This window comes from Pempheris klunzingeri, chromosome 9 (assembly GCF_042242105.1).
Source record: "Pempheris klunzingeri isolate RE-2024b chromosome 9, fPemKlu1.hap1, whole genome shotgun sequence".
Lineage (NCBI taxonomy): Eukaryota > Metazoa > Chordata > Actinopteri > Acropomatiformes > Pempheridae > Pempheris > Pempheris klunzingeri.
Genome location: NC_092020.1, coordinates 10696433 through 10723469, shown reverse-complemented (window position 1 = coordinate 10723469; position 27037 = coordinate 10696433). Strand labels below are relative to the sequence as shown.

The 27037-nt window shown below is 43.7% G+C and overlaps 1 protein-coding gene across 3 annotated transcripts; it reads right to left on the bottom strand.

The window, feature by feature from the left end:
• Positions 1 to 1055: 1055 nt before the first annotated feature.
• Positions 1056 to 27037, bottom strand: LOC139206925 (alpha-1,3-mannosyl-glycoprotein 4-beta-N-acetylglucosaminyltransferase B). 3 transcript variants are annotated; one of them, XM_070836539.1, is made up of 15 exons: positions 26909 to 27037; positions 26169 to 26342; positions 25436 to 25564; positions 25158 to 25291; positions 23788 to 23834; positions 20991 to 21104; positions 20814 to 20889; positions 19998 to 20112; positions 19622 to 19752; positions 11683 to 11790; positions 10256 to 10449; positions 7691 to 7769; positions 3939 to 4014; positions 3254 to 3366; positions 1056 to 1308 (listed from the first exon to the last, which is right to left on the bottom strand). In XM_070836539.1, exons 1-15 carry the CDS (start codon positions 26997 to 26999, stop codon positions 1291 to 1293), a joined length of 1599 nt encoding a protein of 532 aa, XP_070692640.1. In that variant the 5' UTR covers positions 27000 to 27037; the 3' UTR covers positions 1056 to 1290. The 3 variants fall into 3 exon arrangements, 2 of the variants coding, with proteins under 2 accessions (XP_070692640.1, XP_070692641.1); XR_011585023.1 differs by lacking the exon at positions 3939 to 4014; XM_070836540.1 differs by lacking the exons at positions 1056 to 1308; positions 3254 to 3366; positions 3939 to 4014 and adding an exon at positions 7381 to 7595.

Sequence of the window (27037 nt, the reverse complement as noted above, 5' to 3'; positions counted from 1 at the left end):
CGCCGACCTGACGGGGGGGGGTGGGCTCCCTTGATAGCTTCGTGGCCTTTGACCTGCAGCGCTGCTGGTAAATGTCCTGCAGGGTGGGGAGGGTGGTTCTGACCCTCCTCAGGGCCGAGAAGTCCTGCTTGGTGCTGCTGCCCATCCAGGTGGTGATGCTCCCAGCCAGAACACTCTCAATGGTGCAGGTGTAAAAGTTCCTGAGCGTTGGTGTTTTAAAGGGGTAACTTAGTGTCACTTTACCTTTTTGCATACAGATACTGTGGTATTTTTAAACCTGGTCCCTATTTTTACCAGACTCCATTGACAAAAACAGTCATTTTACCTTATAGAACACTGGAATTAACACAAATAAACTAACCGATCAAGGCAGCGGTAGACAATAAATTACAGTGTAGTCTGGTGTGTGTGTCAGAGAGCGATATAACGGCTGTTTGTGTTTAAACCAAAAAAAAGTGGACCAGTTCCAACACTTTTACTACCTACCAGTCACTCAGACACCAGGATGTGGACAGAGAGGAGCCAGGTTTAAAATGACCAGAGTTCGTCATTAATACCAACATTTTAATTAATTTGGAAGTTAACAGAGAAATCTTGTGTTAAGATGTTGAGAAGCAGGTGTAACCTACAGGCGCAGCAGTGATGTGGCTCATAGTTTTTCACTGAGACCAGCGTCAGGAATCCATCAGTTTTAGCATGAGCCCATCAATTGTCTGGCTTTGGATACACACATTCCTTGTCAATGAGAGGCATCCATTGGTGCTTTGGGTGTTTTCGTAGCGTTTGTTGACAATAAGTAAGTTATTCAGTTCATCTCCAGACTCCTTCACCGGTACATTTAAACAGGCTGCATCAGACGCATGTCTGCAGACAAACCTTCACAGCTTCGCCCACTTCCTCTGTTCAGCGTAAGAACAGGGAAACCAATATATGCAGTCCACATGAGAAGACTGTTATCTGTCCTCTGGGGAACCTGTTTTGCCATGAAAGGTTTCATGTAAATGCACAAAACACAAAAACCCCAGGGAAGTGAAATGAAATACACAAAGACAGGGTGGCACTGGATGGTTTTCTTTGTTACAACAAAATACAACGTAATAGTATAATAAATTAGTCATCTTCACCTCGGAGCAAACAGAGCACGGGTGCTCCTCCTCACACACCACAGGCACCCCATGTAATCCTTGGAGGAAAAAGTGTCTGTGGTGCCTTTGTCCAGCAGGGGGGGCAGTTTGTTCAGCTGAAGCACTGGGCTGGGGTGTGTGTGATGTTTCCTCTTCTGTGTGGTCATCAAACTTTAATAAGGATCTGACAGACGGGAACAAGAGTGAGCATTAAACAAACCACAGCTGCTGTAAGACCACACACACACACACACACACACACAGACAGACACACAGACAGACACACACACACACACATACACAGACAGACACACACACACACACACACACACACACACACAGACACAGACACACACACAGACACACACACAGACACAGACACACGCACACAGACACACACACACACACAGACAGACACACAGACACAGACACACACACACACACACAGACAGACACAGACAGACACACACACACACACACAGACAGACAGACACACACACACACACACAGACACAGACAGACACACAGACACACACACACACACACACAGACAGACACAGACAGACACACACACACAGACACACACAGACACAGACACACACACACAGACAGACAGACACACACACAGACACAGACAGACACAGACACACACCTGGTGAAAATTTGCAAATACATGCAAATACAACACTGGCATATTATCACATTTTAAAAGCAGACATGAAGAAACATCATTCATTCATCGTTTGGAGTCCAGTTTGTGTCCACCTGATGACTGTCAGTCCAGTATTCATTCTTCTTTAGCTCTGTTTAGACACACACACACACACACACACACCTGGTGAAAGTTCTCTGAAGTTGGGTAAAGGAGCAGACCAAGTGGACTTGCCTTATCTCAAAGAGGACAATAAAATGATTTGGTTTTGTCCTGTTTAAAGCTGCTCAGTATTACATTAGTTTATCACGTTTCAGGTCATAGTGGGAGTTAGCCCTAACCTCACACAGTGCCAGTTTGTGCTGAGTGCATGGAGATTAAACTACATTTGATGGCTCGTGCCAGTAGTCCTGACCTTATTCAGCAAGAAGACAAAACCATGGGAATCAAGTGCACAGTAAATAACATGCACCACTGTGGCCTGGCACAGCTGACGTTGCACTGGTATTGTGCCGTCTTTGCCAACACGTCAACGCGTCCAAGGTGTCCAACGACGAAATCATTGTGGTTTGGAGTCAGTGTGGAGACGAGTGTCCAGTCATGAAGACGTGTGATGAGTACCGAGCTGAAGCCATGGTGTGGTTAGCCTAGCTTAGCATAAAGCAGGGGGAAAGAGCTAGTTTAAAAGTACTGCTATCGACTTCTCTGAAAATCACCGGACATGTTGCTTGTCATCTCGCACTTGAGAATAAATCAAATGAGCATATTTCACTAACTGTTGAGCAGTAGAACATGCTGCCCTCTTCCCCTGCTTGTAGTTCACCTGAGGGCAGCTGGTGCCAACCAAGGAGGAGCACACTGCTCTGCCTGCTGTTTTCACCATCACCAAATACAAATGCAGTATCACTTGTGCCGCCTCGTGTGCCACCTGTACTTTATGGAAAGCAGGTTTGCCAGGCCTCGCCTGTGTTCACCATACGGCGCACTGGCACCAGCCCAATGGAGTACAGCCAATGAGAATGATGAAAGTGGAAGTGGCCTCAGTCTGACGGGGAATGACAGTAACAGGAGAGCGAGGGAGGTGTCAGTCTTTACCTTCGGAGCTATACAGGAGATCACATGGATCTGGCTGTTCCAATGTGTGATCAGGCTGCTCGGTGTTCAGACTCACTCATGCGTCATGCATGCTGGTGTGGACATGAACGTTACATTTGGTTTAATAATTCGAGTTTATGATTATACTGATGATGCACCTCTGTAAGCACTAGGTATGCTAACATGTTAGCACACGGTGGCAGATTGCTTTGTGCTTCCGAAGTGTGTGTACGAGGTCAATCTGTGCACCTCCATATGTGATCAATACATTTCTTTGTTTTTAAGATTTAGATTAGGATCCAGGACAACTTTCAGAGTGTCGCTGTTTAATTAAGCTATATGTGGAAGCACACACACACACACACACAGGCTGTCAGGTCACCTCGCTCAGCACAGCCCAGACGTCAGCGTCAGAGTGAACCAGCAGGCGTAGCGCTGAGATCGGCTGCAGCACTTCTTCGATCTCCCCCTCAGCTACCCCGTTCTCAAACGCACCTGAAACACAGTGTGAGGCTTTTATGTGCATTTGTAGGCCGACGACAATCAAACTAACTCTGTCCACCATTTTGTCATTAACTCTCCGGTCCTGTCACTGAACACCACCACACCTGACACCTTTCCATTCGGAAAGAAAGCTCAGTCAGTTGTTAGCAATGTTGATCTGAGTGGATCAGCTCAGTCTTTTGTGCTATTAAAAGACTACAAACTATGATGCTAGTTTGGTTAATATTACTGCTTGTTTGTCCTCGGTCCCGGCTGCATCCGTCCAAGTTTCAGTCAGCAGATTTTCTATAACGGTGCTGATAAACAGACGATCTGCACCAAACACTGAACCTCCTTGGAGGGGGTAATGATTATCGCAGCTTATGCCATCAGTGGTGACTCAGAGGCTCTCATTCAATCATTGTTGCACTTCAGAACACCCACGCCCACGTCTCCCTGCACACAAGAATAGTTTCAGTGCTCCAGAGTGCCGCTGCAGCTCGCGCACGCTGTGTGTGAGTTGGTGACGAACGGGGAGGGCTTATCCGTTCGAACAGTCATTGGGTTATGGGTTGATTATTTACCGATAATGATGAAGCCCTTATCAGCTTCTTTGTGGGGAGAGGACGAGCCAGTCACTAGTCTGCCTCGTGCTGCCGCCTGAAGGAAGAAAACACCAGATATCAGACACATCCAGCGCTGTGACTTTACACTCCCCTCACTAAGCTGAGTGTCTACCTGCAGAAAGCAAATACATGCAAATACAACACTGGCAATATTATCACATTTTATCAGCAGATATGAAGAAACATCATTCATTCATCGTTTGGAGTCAAGTTTGTGTCCACCTGATGACTGTCAGTCCAGTATTCATTCTTTTTTAGCTCTGTTTTAGCTGCTGAATGCTCCACCGTGTCCACTGGGTCGTACGCTGTGGGTTTATCAGAGCCTTCCACAGAAAACAGCCGCCTGCCGCTGCTGGAAACGCTCATGCAGGTAACACTGAGCGACATGTCAGAATGTCCCACAGCAAAGACTTCATACAGTACATGGGATTACTTTAACATGTTTTATGACTGATCACACAATTCAAAACTTGTTAGAGCTTCACATTTCAGTGCTGACCTCTGTCAGCCACACAGGAAGTTAAACCACATTGTGGTACATCAATGAAGGAGATTTGCTCAGTGACCATAGCTGACTGTGGAAATGATCATCATCATTAGCGCTAGATGTGACTCATGTTGTCCTGTACAGGGAACTCAGGTCTGTTATTTCATTTTGTTCCTGCGAAAAACAGTCTAGCTGGATTTGAAATCTGAAAATGGAAAATGGATCGTGCTTTAGTGAACCAACAAAGTGCTGTAGCTACTGGCTTTAAAAGCTCCTGTCGGTCAGACCCTGCATCGTCTGTCTCCATCTGATTGTCGCCGTCATGAAACTGCAGCACAAAGCCGCCCTGTGAACAGCTGGAGGTTTCAGGAGAAAGAGCAGCATGTATTGTTGATGCCCCTCTCTGACCTTGTAGCTATCAAACCTGTGAGGCTGGGCTCAGATAAGGAAGCAAAGTCTCACTGAAAACCAAAGTGCAGTCACCAGCTCTTATCATTAAGCCCACATTCCAGGGTCACCACTAAGCTGTTGGGAAGAGTGAGTCACTTAAAGGAGCTGTTCAGATTATTTCAAGTGCGGTTGTATGGTTTACCCTGAGTAGATGGTGGGCAGCATCCCCCCAGTTTGGAGAAGCGTGCAGGAGTCACTAAGCAAAGACAGGAGCAGCAAAACATCAATATCACTTAACGTGTGCGCTACACTTATTTTCACTGCTTTAACTGGATCAAACAGGCCGTTCTGATGAGTAACTGAAGCCTTTCTCTCTCTGCTCTATTCAAAGCTGCAAAGCTCCATTGAGCAGCATTTTGCAAGTTAAAATTGCTGTTTTTCTTAATGGAGTCTGGTGAAAAGTCTGTCTTCAGTTCCCCGTCAGGAAGGGACGTCTGACAGCAGTGTAAAGTCAATAATATTCTACAGTGTCCACTGACCCAGACTGACCCTGCCCTCAGCAGCACATTGCTTACTGCCTGCTTCTCCAAACATGGCACGTGCTGACTGCTATCTTCTGAAGGTAATACACTGACTATAAACACAAGCAGCAGAGTACTGTGGCACCGTCTTATCATTCATATTCTAGAGGACTTCCAGAGCAACAGATCTTGGTCTGCAGTAACACTGGAACACTTTAAATATCACTCTACAATCAAACGTAGAATGACGTGTTGTCATCTAAACTGCACCCTTTTATAACAAAATGTATTCCACACTTCAGCTGACGTCGTGTAAAAAAACGTAAACATGCCTTTGTAACATATTGAGAAAGTCTGGCACTCATTCCATTCTGTTCCAGCTGATTTTACTAAGAGAACAAACTGCTGGCTGTTGGGCCCTCCACTAAAAATGGTGAGAACTACATGTTTCTCTGTCTTTTGAACAAAGGGCTCCCTCTCTGAACTCAGTTTCCCAGAGTCCTTTAGTCCCACACATATATGCTAAACGCACCCCTGGACCCAACTTTCCAGCCACCGTTGGCCGACGTTGTGTCATTTATTGAGGTGGACTTTACACTTTTTTAAGTCCCATTAATCAATATAATAATAATAATTATTATTATTATTATTTTTATCTTTGATAATGATTGATTATTCCTGAGCACAACATCAATGCTATCAACATTACTGTGAACATTAAGGCTCTTGTTTCTGGTTTCTGTGCGTCACACACCTGCACTGGGTGGGTCCATGTTGATGTGGGTGTGTTATGAATACCCCCTCTACACTCCCCTGGTGTTTGGAGACACTGATATCTGATTTAAAAAAAGCGACTGATAAATGTGGATGAAGTCACAAGTTCTAAATACAACAGTGATGAAATACCGTAGGAATATCAGAAAATGTTACAGTGACGTTAACAAAATCATTATTCAGGGATTAAAGGGGAGCAAGTGAACTGTTGGCTTGTTATTCTTATGCACACTAAAGGAGAGTTAGTTAAATAAAGCACTTAATGAAACGAGATACCGAGACAGTGTGGTGGAAACGTGATGGAGGGAGTGTTTCTCCTCAGGTATCTGTCTGCATGCTGGCCACTGCTCATTTCAACAGCACAGTCGAAGTCACGGCGGTTCTCCCTCCTCCATCCTCCATCCTCCATCCTCTGGTGGCCAAGGCTCAATTCTTATTCATTTAGTCACCGATTTATTTCTTCTTTTTTTCATTCAACCTATTTACGTTTTGGATCTTCCAGTTTCAGAACATTTATTCAGGCAAACTTCTTGCACAGCAGCGCATGTTCACACCACATTTCACATTTTTGCCCTCTTTTGTGAAAGAAATAAAAATAACTATACAAATCATGTTTATATATATATATATATATATATATATATATATATAAAAACATGATTTTTTTTTTTTAGGAGTGAGTTTGGAAACTCAGGTAACACATTGACACAAGTAATGTCATTTTTCAAACAACAGCCAGCCCTGCTATGACCATAAATATACACAGCAAGTTTGACAACATCTAATTATACGGTGTCTTGTTCACACAGTGAATAGTGTGGCCTGATTGAAGGTCTAGTTACTCGCTGATTATATTAGTTAGCCATCATACAATCAATGATATTAGAAATAAAGGAGATGACAGGTAATAAATCCAAGGTCCAGTTAGTTTGGTAGTTTTAACGTTTTGAAAGTGCAGCTTTGTGAATAAAGGAATATTTTTCCCCAAACTTTGTGGCAGAGTCTAAGTCATGTTGAGATCAGCCTGTTGCTGTTTCTTTGATTGATTGCCTTTTTAATGTTTGGTATCATAAAGTCTGCCCTCCAGGCCCTGATGCCATCCGTGGTTCATCATGACAAATGTAGCACCTCAAAAAACGCTGAGCTCACCAGGGATGAGCTTATTTATTTAGATTTACTTCATCTGCTGGCTTCACTGTTGGCTCTGTTGGACCTGAACTCATCTTGTGTCACCTGGTTTCCCTCTTATCTTCCACAAAGCGATTCCGTGTCCGTCTAACTTTACTCAAAGGTCACCCGTGGCATGACCACTTTTCCCCTTTGGTGTGACAGAAGTGTCGACTGACAAACACACAGAGCCAGAGGGAGGCAGCTGATAGCAGATAGCTTGTTGTGGTGGGTGTTTCCTGTTGCCTTGCCACTCTTTCCCCAAGGCATCAACACCTGAGATGAAAACCAAGACCTGCTCGACGGCAGTAATGGAACCAAAGAACAGGCGCGCACACACACACACACGCACACACAGGCGGGTTACTCACATTGCCGGGCAGCACTTCCACTGTGGTGTTGTAGAATTGATCTCGGCTTGTCTCGATATTTCCACTGCGAAACAGGTACCTACAGAGAGGACACAGGTGTAATGAATGGTGCTGCAGGGCAGAGGATCAACACACTGTATGTGGGCGCATCAGGGCTGAAACACTGCATCACACTGTAGCAGGTCATTAACTAATCAATCGTCATCCATCAGTTTCCTAAATGACTGTTTCCTTCAAAATGTCAGTGGTGAGTAATAACTGAACTTCCTGTTCACTGTTCCTGTTGCTTCATTGTAAAACTTAAAAACAACATATGATATGTTTCCAGAGAAATTAAAAACAGTTCCACAGTGCACAGATGTTACCCAGGACACCAGATGTTTACCATGCAAATAAAACAGTAAAAGGCTGAATTGGTACTGTGTTCACAGTCCACTACTAGCTGCTATATGAGAATCTTGAAATGTTTTACTGTTTTAAAAAAAGAACAGGAACATTTCAAACTCATTCTCTACCACAAGTGGCAAGTTCCTTCTTTTATCTCTCAATTACAGGCTTCGCATTTTGTTTTTTTCCACAGCGCTGCTAACTGACTACATAGTGTTAGCAGGGTGGGTAGTTCGGACTAAAACACTATAGAATGTTGGTCTAAGGAGGAGTGATGAAGCAGGTAAACAGCCGTGTGAATGGAAGTCCACCTCTCCTGGAGCTGGAGCTGGAGCTGGAGCAGGGCAAACAGTCCGATAAAAAGGGATGCACAGCACGCTTCACACACACCTTCAGCATGTACATATGTGTGTGTGTGTGTGTTCAGTGGGTGTGAGGCAGGTACTTCAAATACAGAACGGAGTTCATTTAAGCTCATTAGTAAATTAGTGACTCCTTGCTGTCACAGTAAATATGACACACCAAACCATCAGTTGCTGCTGGGCTCAGACTCGGCATCTGTGGCCGGTGTTTATGCACAGCAGCAGCACGGCCGCATGGAGGCCGGACACTACTTTGGTCCACACTGAATTACTTCAATGACATTTCCATAAAGTCTGGTACAAATATTCATAGGTGGACTGTAGAGAAAGGATGAATCCTAATTTGGTGACTTTTGAACCAGTGCCACTGTGAAGCTGACAATTTTAGTTGTTTGTGAAATAGTTGAATAGTTGTCGGCCAGCAGCCGGCACCGGCAGATAGATCTGGTTTGGTGCTGATCTTTATGTCAGGATAACTGGCTTTGGTAATCCCCAGATTTCTCTGTTTGTTGGTGCACGTTTGACCAAAGATGGTTCTGTTAAAAGAGAAAGACCACTCTGCAGTCAGTTACAGACAGGTAGCTAGCGAGCAGCTCCGTAGCTGAGTGTGAATGACAGCTGGTGAGTCTGTCTCTTCTTCTAAGCACTTAACATTTGAACATTTTACAAGCCCTGAACAGTAGCAGGCCCTCCTGTCAGTCTGTGAGGCTAACTAGCTCAACACATGCAAAAAGCAAGTTCCTTATTTTATCTTAATGCAGTAACAAGATAGTAGTTTACTGTCTGGAAAAGAAAAATTGCAATGTCAATATTGGTCTGAAGAACTGAAATTAAATATTTGCTTCATGTCATTGAAAGGCAAAGCTAAACTTTAATCAGACATAATCTCAATTTGAACTGATTTTTTAGGTAACAAATACTAAACTTATTTCGGCTCCCACTGGAGCAGAACATGCATGTATGTTATATCAGCTGCAGGCCTTGTGGTGCAGCTTTTAGTAGAAAGTGCAGGGCAATGTGAGGTGTTACAAATTGTTTTATAAGTTCAGCCTTGTTGGTCTTGGAGGTCATCTGGTCTAGTCTTTTTAAATACCAGTGCTGGTATTTGCAGTCACACAAAGGAAACACCAACAGAACTGTCCTGTGCTGGTCTGAAGGGATTCACATTGTGTGTGTGTGGTACTATCCACTGACTTAATGAACTGACTTCAATGGATCCAGTGCAAAAAGTCAAGAAATGCCACAGCACAAGTGCACATCTTTTGCACAGCAATTGTAATTTTACCTCACAGAATACAGAACTTTTAAAACATCAAAGTCACACAATAACACAAACACACACAGCAGACCAGCAGCTCCTGTGAGCTAAAATCCCTGTTTTAGTGAATGTAGTCTGGTGTGTGTCAGAGAGCGATATAACGGCTGTTTGTGGTTAAACCAGAAGGATCTTCCAGGTCTCTCTCTGCAGGGATCCTTTCCATAATGCTGTCACACACTTAGAATAACACTCTGAGCCTGTCAGTGGATCAAACAAGCTCTTTTAGTGGACCTACTGTGATCAGGTGCAGTTGTCCCAAAGGATCACGTTGCAGCCATTGCAATGAGCCCAGCTTTTAAAATACTGGAGTTCTCCTTTAAACATGTGAATGAATGAATGAAATGATGTGAATGAAAAAGGTGTGCTGCCCATCTGTCACCTCCAGGTTTACTGATTTTTTTCTGAATGAGGTGTTCCACACAGCACTCTCCCAGCAGAAGACTGATTGTGTTACTATGATTTGTGTTATCAACTTTTAGCAATACATTTTGAACTGACCCAGATATGTGGATTGGCTGGGGGAAGGTGAAGAGGATGTAGTCATTCTGGACGGGTGTTAGTGCCCAGAAGAAGTCCACTCCTTTGTAAGCCCTTTCCAGACTGTGCTGCTGGTAATGTTTCAGACTGCTGCCCAGCTCTGCTGCTGGGTTATTGTGGGCCAGGTACAGAGCCTGCTTCCCAAAGTCCTTATCCTGGAGGGGGGAGGGACAATTAGACACAGACACACACACACCCAACACTGTGTGTGTATCTTATCATTAGTTTGTTTACATCGTGCTTTGATGACAGCATTACCATTTACTCACAAAGACAGCTATGATCCATTTGGCTCACAACTTAGACGGCGACACCCTTTTGGTTCACAATGTCAGTAAAATATTTCCACGCCCCTTTTACCCACACAGGCAGCAGTCAGCTGCTCCTGGACAGTGCTGTGCTGCTGTCTGACAGCTCCTGACACTAACCAAACGGTCTCCAACTATATGAATCAACTCTCTCTTGACTGCAACTGTATTTAGTCTAAATGACAACAAGTGGCTGCAACAATCAATCAATCAGTCAATCTTTATTTGTATAGCGCCAATTCATAACAGCGTTATCTCAAGACTCTTTCCATAAAGAGCAGGTCTAGACCAAACTCTTTAATTAGAGAGAGACCCAACGATTCAGGAATTCAACATTAAGGATTCAAGAATCCCCACATGAGCAGCATCAGATATTATATTAGGAAACAGTGGAGGAAGAACTCCCCTTTAACGGGAAGAAACCTTGAACCGACCCAGGCTCAATGTGGGCGGCTTCTGTAGGGGTCTGTGTTGGGTGGAGTTTGGACAAAGAGAGAGAGAGAGAGAGAGAGAGAGAGAGAGAGAGAGAGAGAGAGAGCACAAACAGCAACCAACATACTAACAGTGACTATAGCACTAACAATAAGAGTGTGACTAAAAGATTAACAGTATGATATTACAACAGAGAAGATTTGTCCTGTTTCTGAAATACTAGATTTGGGTAGGTCTCCGTTTTCTGCATGTGAGAGTTCAAACTAACAAACAAAGACATTTTGGGTGATAAAGTCCTAAAAACTGAAAGTTACTTCTCACTTCCATCTGTGGCCACCAGCAAACCAAATTAACTTTAACCTGCCCTGAAAGCTGTACTGGGTACTGCATAAAATCTACTTGTGACCGTGTGTCCCAGAGGCACTAACATGTGTGCAAATCAAAGAGGTTTCAGGAGGTGTTCACTACTAGAGACTGTCTGCTGTCGGGGGTTCACCTGTTACAGACAGTGTTGGAAAACTACATTGAAACTCCAACCTACAGTACACTTTACGTTTACTGTACAGAGTACTAAGCCACACTACACCTGTTTTTCACAAATCCACGTCTGTCTGATGTGAAAATGCCTGCGAGCAGAGGTGCACCTACCTTCAGATGCTGTAATTTCCCAGGCAAGGAGGAGTGGAGGCCTACATGCTGGAAGAGGGAGGGCTTGTACCTCTGCTTGAGCAATGCCTTCTGTTCATCACAGTTTTTCTGGATGAGACAACACATCAGCATGTAAGTGAGTGCAGCCACATACACTCTGCTTCACTATCAGTTATGTACGCTCCACTGAAGAGAGAAGGAACTTGTGGTTCATGAAATGAGGATATTAGAGAGCCAGAGGACATGTTAAGACAATGCTTACATGTGGAGTCTTTATTATTCCTAATCACCACAGTCTCTTTTCCTTTATGTGGAAATTATTTCTGCTTATATCATGCACATTAACAAAGACGCATATGCAGTGTAGTTTATTGCTCTTGCAGTGGTTTTATGTTTTTTTTCTCTTATCTTTTATCTTTCCAGTGCTTGTGTCCTAATATTCACTTTACTGGATGGGATGTTTTCTTTGGTCTTGGTGTGTCCTGTTTCCAAATGAATTTCCCTCTCCTTGAATGTTACATTAAATGTCAGATTACTGATGTGGCAGTGAATAGGCACACACTGGGTTATTAGACCTGTACAAACTTGAATGCCACCCTTCAGCTGCACTTCTCTCCTGCTCATGGACCAAATATGGGGTCACCCATGTCCCTTTCTGGGTGACCAGAGGCCACATGACCGCAGGCCCAGCCCATCTGTGCATGTACCCCAATGGCTGAGATGTGTGTATACACAGTACTCTGCAAAAGTTTTGCACAGGAGTGAAGAAATGCTTTCAAAAATATTAAATTTAATTGTGTAGTGGTGTGCTTTTGTATTCCGGCTAACTTTAAGCCCCTGTCTGGTATGTCTCAAGGGGGATGTTCCATCTGCTAATAATGAGAGGGGGGGTTACGGATTTGTAGTGCTTTCATGACTTCATGTAATATTCAATTATGATGTTTAACATAATATGTAGAATGATTTAACATCGTCATGAGATTGATTAAGCACTAGCAAAATTAGTAATATTCTATATACCTTTTGTTTTCATGTGAATACGTTGAGTATTTGGATTAATAGATCACCCGCAGCATTTGGTACAGGCACGTGAGACGTTCTCTTTCAGTCTGTGTTTGGAACTGAAAGAGACAGGTATGACGACTGAGTGTTCTGCTTCTAAGTTCGATTCCAGTGTTTAATTTACAGTACAGTAACTATTTTAGGAAAGAGCAATGTCAGACAGTTGTAACATAAAAGGTGAAAGCCTGTACTGTAAAGTGTTTTAAAGTTATTGCAAGAGTTTGCATCACATTGTTCTCAACTGTGGTCCCTTCAAGTGCCAGTGCTAGCTTAAAGTCACCTTGTAACTCACAGCGTCATGGGGAGTGTATCTTTCCTTCAGGATCTATATTAAATGAATGTGAGGTGTATTGTTACTTTACTAATGTTTTGTGTGTGTGTACACATGCTGGTTAATTAATTATGCTTATCCTGTGATGGATTTGACATGTGGGGGGAACTGAAAGAGACAGTAGTCTGAGGAGAGGGCATGAACTGATGCAGTCCCTGTCACATGTGTCATTACAGACTCACTCAGTAAAAGAGATTCAAGAAAGAGCTGTGGTGTCTTGGTGATTTTGTGGTGTGACCTGAACTCGCTACAAATTAGTGCCGTGACCCGGATCAACAGATCAGCTACTGCAGGTTGCTGGGGAGTTTCCTTGACATCACAAGTGTACAGTAACTGGAGAAAAAAACAAAAAAACAAAAACAGTGATGACCCCCCTATGGAACTTGTATCAAATAGAGGTGTTAATTCTGTGTAAATATGATACCTCTTCACACGGGGGGTAATATTTTGTCACAACACAAGGGGGAACCCCCAGGGTGGGACGGGGAGCTCAGTTAGCTAGTTTGATAGAACAGAGTGTTAGAACCTCTCCTGTTCAGTCTCCAATTGGTGACCATAATTGGTCACGTCTGAACCCTGCAGGCGGTGAACCATTAAATCTGTTGCAAGGTGTTCCAGATTTGATCAAACAGCCAGGAAGTGAGATAGGAAATCAGATCTCAGCTAGTTTGTCTCAAGCAAGCCAAGCCAGTGCTAATGTCAGTTCAAACACTTCCCCAAACACAGCTCAAAACTTTGACAGGTCAAAGATGAACCTAATCCTCAAGTCTGACATTAAAGAACCACCTCACTTCAGGGGTGACAACTCAGACAGATGCACTGTGACTGAGTGGCAAGAAATTATGCAAACCTCTCAAGAAAAGGCTGTAGTTTGTCTGAGCAAGGCCAGGAAATTATGGACAGATTAATGGGTTGAGTGAGAGATGTAGTGAAGATTTGCATTCGCAACAATCGATGGATCAGACTTAATAAGGCTATTGACCTTGCTGATGAGTGCCTGCGAAGACAGGGGAAAAGAGTGGAAGACCCAGGTCATGAAGTAACCATGATATTTGTAAAACACTGTCCTGATCCCAGCCTATGCACAGCTCTTAGAGGTAAACCTCTTGAGACATGAACAATTGGAGAGGTTCAGGAATTGATTGACAGCCACCACAGAGCCAGGCAATCAGCCAGGGCATGTAAAAGACAAAACATAGTAAAAGTTAATGAAGAGATGAGCCCCAATGCTTGGTGCATGGCACAACAGTCAGTTAAGAGTGCCGAACAACCCACAAATATTGAGCCAGCCTCTCTGAGTAAAATTATCTCTCTTGTGGAAAAGATTCTTGCCATGCAGGAACAGAGTCAAAATCAAACTCAAGCCAGAGTGCCAGGAGGTGAACCCACTACAACCCTAAACTCATGTAGGGTCTGTAGAGCCCCAAACCATTCAACCAAGGCTCACTGCTTTAGAGACGGCACAGAACGCTAGCGCTGGAGGCTGGTTACCAGAAAATAGAAGATGAGGATGATCTTTTCTATGCCGCAGTAATAGTTGAAGGAAAAGTGGAACTCTTAGCTCTTGTAGATAGTGGGTCCACAACCTGCACACTGAACGAGTCTGCTGAGTGCATCCTCCAGAGTGGCAACATCATAGATGGGCAATCAAGCCAGCCAACAGAAAAAGTTCTGATAGGTTGTGGGGGGAATGAGGCAAAACCAAAATATACATACGAGTTGAATATAGATTTACTTGGTTGCACCCGGGACAAATGGATGATATGATTGTGGGATCAAATGTAATGAGACAAGTGAAAAAGAGCAACTGGTTTTAGGATAATGTTTCCCAGCCAGAGAAGACTCTCGTGAAAGCCTACTCAACCTGCTGTCCAATGTGGATCGCTGGCGACAAGATACCAAAAGGAGTGGGGACTGTTGTGCTTAAGCAGTGTGTGACCCTGGAGCCACACCACAACATTTGCTTTGGGGAAAGCTTAAGGAGGAAGTGCCAGTGTCTGTTGGGAGCACTGTTATGGTTGACCCCAGTGTATTTGTGCACTGAGAAATGTGTTGGTAGCACGCATTGTCTGTCTTTTGTGGGAAGATACATGGATCCCCATGAAAGTGATCATCCTGTTGTCCTCCATCGTAACACCAAGCTGGCTCAGTTACACCCATGCCTGGCTCTTGAGGTATTCCAGCTTGACATTGTCAGTGAAGGGTGCCCTCACAAGACGAAGGTTGTGCAAAATGTTACCACTAGACCTAGAGTGCTCTAAGAAAACACAAAGAGATTACACGATAAAACTGCAGGAACCAGGTTTAACTGAGATAGATGTACAGTCTTGTGAAGTGTCTGACAGCTGGAAAGCAAAACTTGCTGACCTGATTTCTCAATATGAGTCTTCACCCGTGACAAACTTGACTGTGGAGAGGCAAGGCAAGTTGTCCACAGGATCCGACTGAAGGATGAGCGGCCCTTCCGATTGTCATGTAGAAGGGTCCCACCATCTGACTAGCAGAAACTGAAGAAGACATTGGATGCAATGGAGGAGAAGGGCATAATCTGAAAGTCCAATAGTGAGTAGGCCTCCCCGCTGGTGTTGATTTGGAAACCGTCCGGAGAACTCAGAATATGCACTGATTTCAGATGGCTAAACCAAAGAACAGCGAGGGACACATACCCATTACTGCATCAGGCTGATGCTCTTGCCTCACTGGGTGGCAATTGCTTCTTCAGCACTATGGACTTGACATCTGGATTTTACTATATACCAATACATGAAGATGACCACAAGTATACGGCATGCTCAACTCCTGCTGGGCTGTATGAATATAACCGAATGGCTCAGGGACTATGCATCAGCCCAGCGATATTTGCCAGGATGATGACATCAATCTTTGGAGATCAGAATTATCTCTTCCTTCTTTGCTGTATTTGGAAAAAGTGAGCAGGAAGCACTGGATTGCCTGGAGATGGAAAAATTGAAAGCCACATACCAATAAACCAAGACATCTAAAGCCTGAAGATTGGACTAGCAACTGTGAGCTGGCAGTTGAGAAAATCAAAAGTGCAATTGCTCAGACTGCTATTCTGGCCCACCCAGATTTCAAGAAACCATTTGTCCTCTTTATTGATGCTTCAATGGTTGGGTTAGGGGCTGCCCTTAGCCAAATACCTGAAGGTGAAAAGAGACCAAGACCCGTAGCCTTCGCAAATAAGACGCTGTTTAAGTCACAGTCCCACTACCCAGCTTGAGTTCTTTGCTCTCAAGTGGGCTATATGTGATAAGTTTGCATGTTGGCTGAAAGGGAACCGGTTCACAGTCCTAACTGACAACAACCCCTTAACACATATCATGACAAAGCGAAAATTAGATGCCTGTGAACAACGATGGGTGTCAAAGATAGCGGCCTTTGATTTTGACTTGAAATATATATCTGGAACACAGAACATACCTGCTGACCTCCTAAGCCGACGCCCATTTGCCAAAGCTTTGGAGGCTAGTGAAGCCCAAGAGAATGGAGCACAGAATGTATACAAGAGGCCTTTCTGTTGTCAGTCAATGTCCAAACCAATGACCTGCCACAAGATCAATACAGAGACAGATTGGAATATCTGCAAAGGGAGTTAAAGCATGTCTGGAATCATGTTCTGAATGGGAAAGTAGCCAGCCAGTACGCTATGTCCAGTTTGCCCAGTGTTCTGGCAGTCTATTGCAAGAGGGTGTGCCTGCTCTCCCCACCTTCTCTGCAGAAGAAATCAAAAGGAGTCAGAAGGATGATTGTGTTATCGCTCGTGTGAGTTTCTTTGTTGAGAGGAGGCGACCCTCACGTAGGGAGAGAAACCATGAGACTGCACAAGTCCTGAGGATGTTAAAGCATTGGGAAAAACTTGAAATTACAAATGACATCCTCTACAGGAGATCCAAAGACAGAGCTGGTAAGAAAAGATATCATGCTTCATTTGGTGTGCCAAAGATTCTTTTGGTCTGGGATCAATCAATCAATCAATCAATCAATCAATCAATCTTTATTTATATAGCGCCAATTCACAACAGCGTTATCTCAAGACGCTTTACATAAAGAGCAGGTCTAGACCAAACTCTTAATTAGAGAGAGACCCAACGATTCAGGAATTCAAAATTAAGGATTCAAGAATTCCCACATGAGCAAGCATTAGATATGGAGAGGGATGGAGGGGATGGATGGAGAGGTTAAGGAGTATGTCTCTCACTGCAAACACTGTGCAGTTGGCAAAACGCGTGAGCCCGATGTTAGGGCACCGTTAGAATCAATCAAGACAAGTGCACCACTTGAGCTGGTTTGCATAGATTTTTGGTCTGCTGAATGGAGAGATGAATGGAGAGAATGTTGATGTACTTGTTGTAACGGACCACTTCACAAAGTTAGCCCTTGCCTTCCCTTGTCCAAACCAGACAGCCAAGGTGGTAGCACAGAAGTTATGGAATCAGTTCTTCTGTGTTACACTTGTTTATTTCAGTGAACTTTGTAAAGCACTATGAGACACTCTGTTGTGATATTGGGCTATACAAATAAAATTGAATTGAATTGTCTATGGTTTTCCTCTCCGGATCCATTCAGACAAGGGAGCTAATTTTGAGAGCCATTTGACAGCAGAGCTGTTACAGGTGTCTGGAATCAAAAAGTTCCACACCACCCCATATCACCCCATGGGCAATGGGCAGAGAGAAAGGCTCAACCACACGCTTGGTAACATGATTCGCTCGCTTCCAGCAAGAGCAAAAGAACAATGGCCACAGATAATACAGACGCTGATATTCTCACATATACTATACTCTCTCACTAAACTATACTACACATGAGACAACCAGCTTTGGACCTTTCTATCTAATGTTTGGTTGCCTGTGGATATCATGTTTGGTAGCACATTAAGGAATGAGGATGTGGTGAGTCATGATGTCTATGTTGAGTCTTTCCAGAGAGACTTGAGAGAAGCTGTGAAGATCGCCCAAAGCAACACGACAGAAGCACAGAAGAAGCAAGCAAGAGAGTATGAAAAGAGGGTCAAGGGCATCCCACTAGAAGTTGGTGAGCATGTTCTATTAGCGAACAGAAAAGACAGAGGAAAGGGTAAATTGACTGATCTATGGGACTCAACTGTACATGTGATTACACGGAAGGATCTGTCTGTTCACATCAACAGAGTCAAAGATACTACCACTAAGAAAAGTAAGGTTGTTCATCACATTGCATCACATTGTTCTCAACTGTGGTCCCTTCAAGTGCCAGCGCTGGCTTAAAGTCTTGTAACTCACTCATGGGGAGTGTATCTTTCCTTCGGGATCTATATTAAATGAATGTGAGGTGTATTGTTACTTTACTAATGTTTTGTGTGTGTGTACACGTGCTGGTTAATTATGCTTATCCTGTGATGGATTAGACATGTGGGCTGGTTAATTATGCTTATCCTGTGATGGATTAGACATGTGGGGTAGGGCATGCTTATTTTATTTTACACTATTATTTTATGCATCCCTCACAGTAGTCTGAGGAGAGGGCGTGAACTGATGCAGTCCCTGTCACGTGTCATTACAGATTCACGGTGATTTTGTGGTGTGACCTGAACTCGCTAATTGTTTATTTTTATCAATTCACAAAACACAAAGTGAGTGAACAGGATAAAAATCTAAATCAAATCAATATTTGCTGTGACCTTCAAACCAGCATCAGTTCTTCAGGTACTCTTGCACACAGTTTGTGAAGGAACTCAGCAGGGAGGTTGTTCCAGACATGTTGGAGAACTAACCACAGATCTTCTGTGGATGTATTCTGCCTCAGATCCCTCTGTCTCTCTATGTGATCCCAGACAGACTGGATTTTGGTGAGATCAGGGCTCTGTGGAGGCCACACCATCACCTCCAGGACTCCTTGTTCTTCTTTACACTGAAGATAGTTCCTGATGATATTGGCTGTATGTTTGGGGTAAACCTAATGTGTCCTTCATCTGCTGTTTCAGTTCATGTTTCAACCTACATATGAAACTGATGGTCATCAGCACCTGAATATGATCCTACAAACTCCCTGACTGTGTGCAAGTGTACCTGAAGAATTGATGCTGTTTTGAAGGCAAAGGGTGGTCACACCACATGTTGATTTGATTTAGATTTTTCTTCTGTTTAAACCATTAAAATCTGTATTTTTGAAAGCATTCTTACTTTACAGCATGCACAGTACGGTATATATTTGATTATCTTCCATATCTTTTTCTTTACCTTTTTTTCTGCTTTATACTTGTGGAGTTTCATTTTGAAGGCCACAGGCCATAACGCATTGATCTAACTATTGAGTGTTGCTGGAGTCTTGATCTCTTCAGATCTTTTCCCCCTCTCCATGCACCCAGGAAGTAGATGAAGTTTGCCAGAAATCCCTAGTCCCTACTCCTCTACAGAAGACTGTCTTGGCTTGTAGCACCGCTATACCATGCAATGCTGGTAACTAACTAACTAACAAAAGACACCACCTGCTTGTCAATTCACTATCCAAACCACAAAACACACACCACAGCTTTGGGTGACTTACTGCATCTTTCTCTGGGCTGCACACTTTCACCCACAGAATGTGGTCTAACAGCCAGTCAATGGGTTTGTCTCTGTGGAACATCAGGAAGAACTCTGCAATCATCGGGAGGTCGCGGGTTCGGAACATCTTGCCTGGTCGCAGACACAAACATCTGACTGTCAGTGTAAAATATAAGTAATATAAGGCTTCAACAAGTGAATTTACTTCAATACTTACTACAATATTTACTACAACACACACACACACACACACACACACACACACACACACACACACACACACACACACACACACACACACACACACACACACACACACACACACACACACACACACACACACACACACACACACACACACACACACACACACACACCTATAAATCCGAGCTGGGAAAACTCCAGGTAGAGCCATGGCTTGGAAGCTTCCTGACTGGTGTAGGTCTTCATATCACTGTAGTAGCCTGCCCTTGCAATAACATCATCCTCTAACTGGAAAACACACAAGACAAACACAGCTCATTTTCAAACCTAATTCCAGCCATCAGCTACAATTTGGTTTAAGTGACTGACTGCTCCGTTATAAATATCCTATTTCAAGCTGGGCACTTGGTAATGCATCCCAGTCGAGTCTCTCTCGGTGGAGGATGGGTCTGGCCATACCAACTGGTTTTGATAGCTTAGAGAGAGTAGAATGACTCACTTTTCTTCCTTCTGTGATGCTATCTCTATCTTTGGTGCCCTTTCATGAGTGGTTTCACTCTGCAAGCCATCAATTGTCAGTCAAAGAGCGTGGGTGTTGTGATGTATTGTTCTGCTGAACTTTGAGGTTTTATTTGCATGTGTCTCTTCTGAGCCTGTTTGAACATGGTGGACGCTGCTGCTCATGATAACTATCCAGCTGAGGTTACCCTGATGTACAACGCAAAATCCCCTTTTGCTCTCCAATCTCTACAGTCTACAATGACTGATGGTTTTCATGAAGTGACAACAGTTACAGTTACACATTGTCAGAGTGTCTGTTTGTGGTGGTTGAGCATGGGGCACTGTAAGCACATGTTCTCCTAGACCGGGCTGTATTTCCACACAGACATTTGAATGCATTTGATTTTTTTAAACTCTACATGGGTGGGCCGCCCGCGTGGATTCTACACACATACAATTACAGCATGGGTCTGACCTCTGACCCCTACCTGAACATAATAGGTTCCTTTGTCCTGAGCATAGAGCATGAGGAAGCTGAAGTCCAGATTCTGCTTTGTTCGCCATCTGACAACAGACACACACACAGAAAGATTTTCTGAAAATCTTGAATAGTAAATTGAAAACTGTTCTAACATTTGAAATAGCAGTAGAAATGCTAACTGTACTTGACTCTGTCCTTGGAGTCTCCAAAGGTCTCTCTGAGGGTGCTGAAGTCAGGGTAGTAATGCTGTGACGGAGAGACGACCTCCAGTAGCCCAGACTGCACCTCTTTAGGAAAACTAGAAAGAAACAGCTAGTTAACAACAGACTTCACCATCATCATTTTGCATTGAAATCACATGGGACAGTATCTTACACAGCAGGCATGATCCTCACAAAGACAAATGACTCGACTGGACAACAACGCTTTTGTGTGGTGAGAAAAGTTCCAGGTTAGCAACACATCACACACATCAGAGAACACACAGCAGTCATTTAGCTCTCATATAAAACAGCGGTTGACTGGCAGTCAAATCTGCCAGCCGCAGAGCCAACTTCCTCTCTGCTGCTACAGTGTTGTACTGTCTGTCTGTCTGTCTGTCTGTCTGTGGATTCGTTTCCTGGTTTTCTCTGTGCTCTTCTTGCTTGTGTTGTCCATTGAGGTTGTGTTTCTTCTGCAGCTCTCTTTGTGTGACTCATGTGTTGTTTCACATGAACTGTAATGTGTTGTGTACTGTACTGTTGTACTAATGTTGTCCTGTTGTAGCTTCATGTGTTTCATGCTTCTGTAGCTGCCTCCTGCCATGTCATCTTTAGCTGTATTATCATAACATTGTCTAAAGTAACATGTCAATTTTATTAATGTTCTAGTACAGGTTGCTGCTTGCACCCTATTTCAATAATTGTGTCTTTTCTTTACCTTTTTGTTTTGTTCTTTGAAATGAAAACTAGCCTTTTGGCTAATTGTGGCATATTTACAGCAATGAATACTGCACTGTACCTGTCAATTACATTGCTAAATCAAAATAAAACAATACACCACAGCTTTCAGATGAGAAACATGACTGTTACTTTGGTGGTGGATATCAATTTCTCTGAATACTAATGACACCATATAGGAAATAACCATAGCAAAGTGTAATGTTAAAATAATTTTCATCATTGACTAAACTCCAAGTCTGCCTTAAGGACATAAAGTCCTGGATGAGCAGTAATTTTCTGCTGCTAAACTCAAACTGAAGTTATTCTGCTCCTACCTTAGAGACATCTTTTCTACCAATACAACTGCTCTGGATGGCATTACTCTGGCCTCCAGCTCCATTGTGAGGAATCTGGGAGTTATCTTTGATCAGGATTTGTCCTTTAACTCCCACATTAAACAGATTTCCAGAACTGCCTTTTTCCATCTATGTAATATTACTAAAATCAGGTCCATCCTGTCTATGAATGATGCAGAAAAATTATTCCTCACATTTGTCACTTCTAGGTTGGATTATTTCTGTTCCTTATTATCAGGCTGCCCCAATAAGTCCTTAAAGACTCTCCAGCTGGTCCAGAACGCTGCTGCTCGTGTTCTGACGAGAACTAAGAGAAGAGACCATATTTCTCCTGTACTGGCTTCTCTTCACTGGCTTCCAGTAAAATCTAGAATAGAGTTTAAAAACCTTCTCCTCACCTCCTCAAGGGTCAGGCTCCATCATATCTTAAAGAACTCATAGTACTGTACTACCCCACTAGAGCACTGTGCTCCCAGAATGCAGGCCTACTGGTGGTTCCTAAAGTCCTCTAAAGTAGTGATGGAGCCAGAGCTTTCAGCTATCAGGCTCCTCTCCTGTGGAACCTCCTTCCAGTTTGGGTTTGGGGGGCAGACACCCTCTCTACATTTAAGAGTAGACTAAAAACCTTCCTTAGTGATAAAGCCTATAGTTTAGGGCTGGATCAGGCCTTGGACCTTGAACATTTTTTTTAGCTGTCGGCTTATTAATGAAGGCAGCATGACAAACAGGAGCTACTTCCTTAGCTAGTGTCTAGCATGTTGTTGCACGCAGTAAACAGCACATTATACATTACACGGCTTTGAAACATTCAAAGATGCACTGATAAAATGTGCCATACTGTAGCCAGGGGAAAGTGTTGGCCCTTGTACTTGTACTTGCACAGCACCTTTCATACTCAAAGGCACTGTGCTATGTAATGCTAAAGATTTCAAACCTTAAACTGCACTAGATACAGGAGCTAGTGTAAGGGCTCAAGACTGAGTGATTCTGCACCAGGAGCTTGTGAGACAAATAACTGAGTGTTTCAAAAAAGGTCATTTTTGTGAACTTGTGCAAAAGCTTTCTATAAGAAATGCAGCAGAGTGTCTAGACACACTTTATACTGTAGCTGTGGGCATTCAGAGATTGTGTAAATAAAGTGTGTATACCCATGGTGACAAAAAATACTGTGTTCCCCCTTATCCACTTCCTTTGTTCCAATGCTCCCTGTGATATGTCAGAGGGGGCAGAGGGGGTGTTTCTGCGGATACATGCTCACACTTCTGGTGCTTGTCTGAGAACCGCGTGTCTCTCTTTTCACGTCGTTAAAAATCAGACTCACTTGTATTGATCTCAATAATCACTTTCTCCAATGTGGTGAGGTTTACCGATAAGGTGAGGACACTTCTTGGACAGAGGTCGTCTGACCACAAATGAAACCCAGTACAGGGTGAGCAGCGAAACAAGTCAATCCATGACGTCTCCGTTGGGACGCCCTTCTCAGTTGCAGCCCTGCTTTGTGATACAGGCTGATAATACGACTGGTATATACTTACATTCAGTACAGACCTGCCGCTTTAAACTCTAAACACATTTAACCAATGAGATTCTTATTATTATTCTTCTCTGTTTGACAGGTTTACAGATAGAGAGGTTAAAAGCATAAACACAAGAAGCTGCTAGCGTAGTGAAACTGCCCCATGGGAGGAAATCTAGAGTCACTCACTTCTTCCTCATGGTTTCTGCTACGCTGCCCACATAGTCCGAGTCCGTCTGATGTGACAGGGGGAGAAAAAGGAGACTGTCAGTGATGATATAGGGGATTTCTGATGCGGTGAGTTAACACCAAACAGGAGGTCATGAATGCTTTAACAACAATGAACAGAGTACGGAGGGCTTATGGTTTGAAACAGCATCATTGTGCTTGTCCCTCCAAGGCTAGACCTCATATAACCAGTTTCAGTTGGTATAGGGGTGATATGGCCTCCTGCTGTTTCATCCAATCATGTTATTCACTTACACCATAGGATGACAGTCTAACACTAACACACACACACACACACACACACACACACACACACACACACAGGTTCTAGTTAGACAGGTTCCCTTTACGCACACACCAGATTGAGTTACTTTTGGTTACACAGTGGTGGATTAGGAATGTCTACTTTGCATTACATTACATGGTCGTGCAGCAGCTACATGTCCCAGCGGCATAAACCCGACCTGTCAAACCACTTCGTGTTAGTCCGCGCCGCACACATGCATGAGCACGTCTGCTGCGAGTGCGAAAGAGAGGGCAAAGTTTATGGAGAGGAAGCTGACTTAACCCTGGCTTCTTTCACTGATCCTCATTTATGACATGCAGTTTACAGGCAATGATATGGGGAAGTTGTGAGGCGTTCTCTCTAATGAGATCAGCCTCAGAATAAGAATGTACAGCCACTGCTCAGGTTTGCTTTGTGATACAACAGCAGTAAATCCTATGCTTATGTGCAGCTTCTTTTTTTTTTTTTCATTTTTACACTTGCTGGTAAGCATTTAGGACGTGAGATGAAACTTTAAGAAATGCTGGGCAGGAAAATATCAAACCAGTCTGGTTGGACTCTCTCTTTCATATTTTGACATGTAAATGCTTATTTGAGATTGATGCCACTCTTGTGTCTGTCCACTAAATATGAAGCTATGCCAGTGGGGGTCAGCTTATCTTAGCATAACAACTGGAAGCACGGGGAAACAGCTAGCCTGGCTTTGTCAAAGTAAAAAAAAAATCGCCCTAAAGGTCACAAATTAGCATTATATATTATCATATCATATCTAACATCATCTCATCTCACCTCATCGACTGCTGGACTCTTTATTAGATTGTTTGTTCGCTTACACTTGTTTATTTCAGTGAACTTTGTAAAGCACTATGAGACACTCTGTTGTGATATTGGGCTATACAAATAAAATTGAATTGAATTGAATTGAATTGAATCTCATATCTAACGTAACTGCCTGCTGCCTCTAGCTCCAGATATAGTGTACAAACTTAGAAGTGGTATCAATCTGAACATCTAACTCTTGGGAAGAGAGCAAAAAGTGTGTAACCTCGGCAACAAAGACAATTATGAGGAGATCTAGCCGCTGCGAGAAAGTCAGGCTGTAGAGGAGAGAGCTGAGTGTGGCGACCAAGTAGCTCTGCTTCTCACGCTTTACTGTAGGGATGCCCAGCACCATGGTCACTGTGGACACACACACACACACACACACACACACACACACACACAAGTAAGTAATGAGAAGATTATTTGGGCCATTTGTGTTTTACAATAGTTTCATAGTAGGGGTGTGTGTTTTTCTGGGTGTATTAAGGCATGGGTCCGTACCTCCGCGGCGCCCCTGTCCCAGGACGATGTTGGGAATGAGGCTGTCTGGATGGTGTCGGAGGTGGGGCATGTAGACGTAGACACTGGGCAGGAGGACTGTCTGTCGACCTGTCAGCTGCCTTGTCGACTCTGTCCACAGAAGGGGAGGGGGGAGAGGAGGGGTTCACGTTCAACAGTCCATCAGGAAGTTTCTGTAAACTACTAGAAAGTAGTAAACTCAATTTGAAGCCATTATAAACAGCACGCAGGAAGAGGGTTTCCCCTGAGTTTAGGGGTTAAAACATCGACCACTACCCACAGTTCAAATCCAGACAGGGAATTTTGGAACATCTTTCTGTCCCTCATTTCCTGTCATTACTCCACAATTACAAGCCCCCCAATTATCTTGAATGTGTTCTGGTCTTGTCTAGTAGACAAGAGTCTACAAGAGACAAGAGTCCTGTGACAAAGTTTTAATAGCTTTATCATTTATTCCATCAATGCTGTTGGTCAGGCAGAGTTTTAAGATGGATTCAGGGTTATGGTGGACCTATGAAAACGAAACATTTTGTCTCCCCCTCATCACAAAAAATAGGCATTCCACAAGGAGTGCTTCGAGGCTTCTGCAGCTTTTCCACCTTAGCACCAGTGATCACAGTCTTTAAGCACAGTACTAGTTTTCACTGCTGATGCAGATGACACTCAGCTCTTGATAGCTGGTGAACCTCATGAACTGCTGCTGCAGAGACACTACCTGTGGAGATGTTGGTGGTGGAGTTACTGGTTGGATGGCTGACGTTGGCAGCTTTGGAGACATTCCTCAGCTGTTCCAGGATGATGTTGAGGTCCCTGCTAACCTGCCCTCCCAACCGTTCAGCCACCAGCAGACGCTCATACACGGTCTGCAGGTCCGGCCGCACTGCTGAGTCTGAAGACGGCGAGACAAACACAGAGAGGCTGAAACTATGAAGGAGCTGAGCTGTAGGAAGCATAGCTGGAGCTGCATTCCCACAGTGCTGAACTTCAGGAACTGAGGCACATCATACATGTCAGACAGGTCTACATTTTTCAGAGTTGTAGTTCTGGTTGAACAAGCAAATTTACTTCCACCCCCTAAGTAAAACCTGTAAGCTGCTCAGGGAGGAAGAAACTCTCTGATTACTTGGTTGCATTTACAATATTTTACAATAGCACAGTAGTTTAAACTGTGGAAATCCCAAGCTCAGTCCTCACAATGCAGACATGTCACAGCTTCAACACTTTCTGTACATATCAGTCAGTGAAGCACTGCAATACATCTTCAAGCACTTCTCCTTCTTTCAACACCATCAGCGTGAGTGTGTCCCGCACCTGATGTTCTATGATAAACTGTGATATCAGATGAGTGAAGCAGCTTCACCATACAAGTTCAACAGTGTTTTCAAAGTCAATTAAGCCCAAATTAAAGTTTTTTTTTTATTCCAGACTAACAAACAGATTACACTGACAGATTACCTCCATCACTGGGGATCGATTTAATCCAAGTAAACGACACAAAAGACGCGAAAGCCAGCAGACTTCCAACTCTGAAGGAGGAACACCTCATCTCATGTCGCACTGACGGTCCGTCCGTGTCGGGGCCGC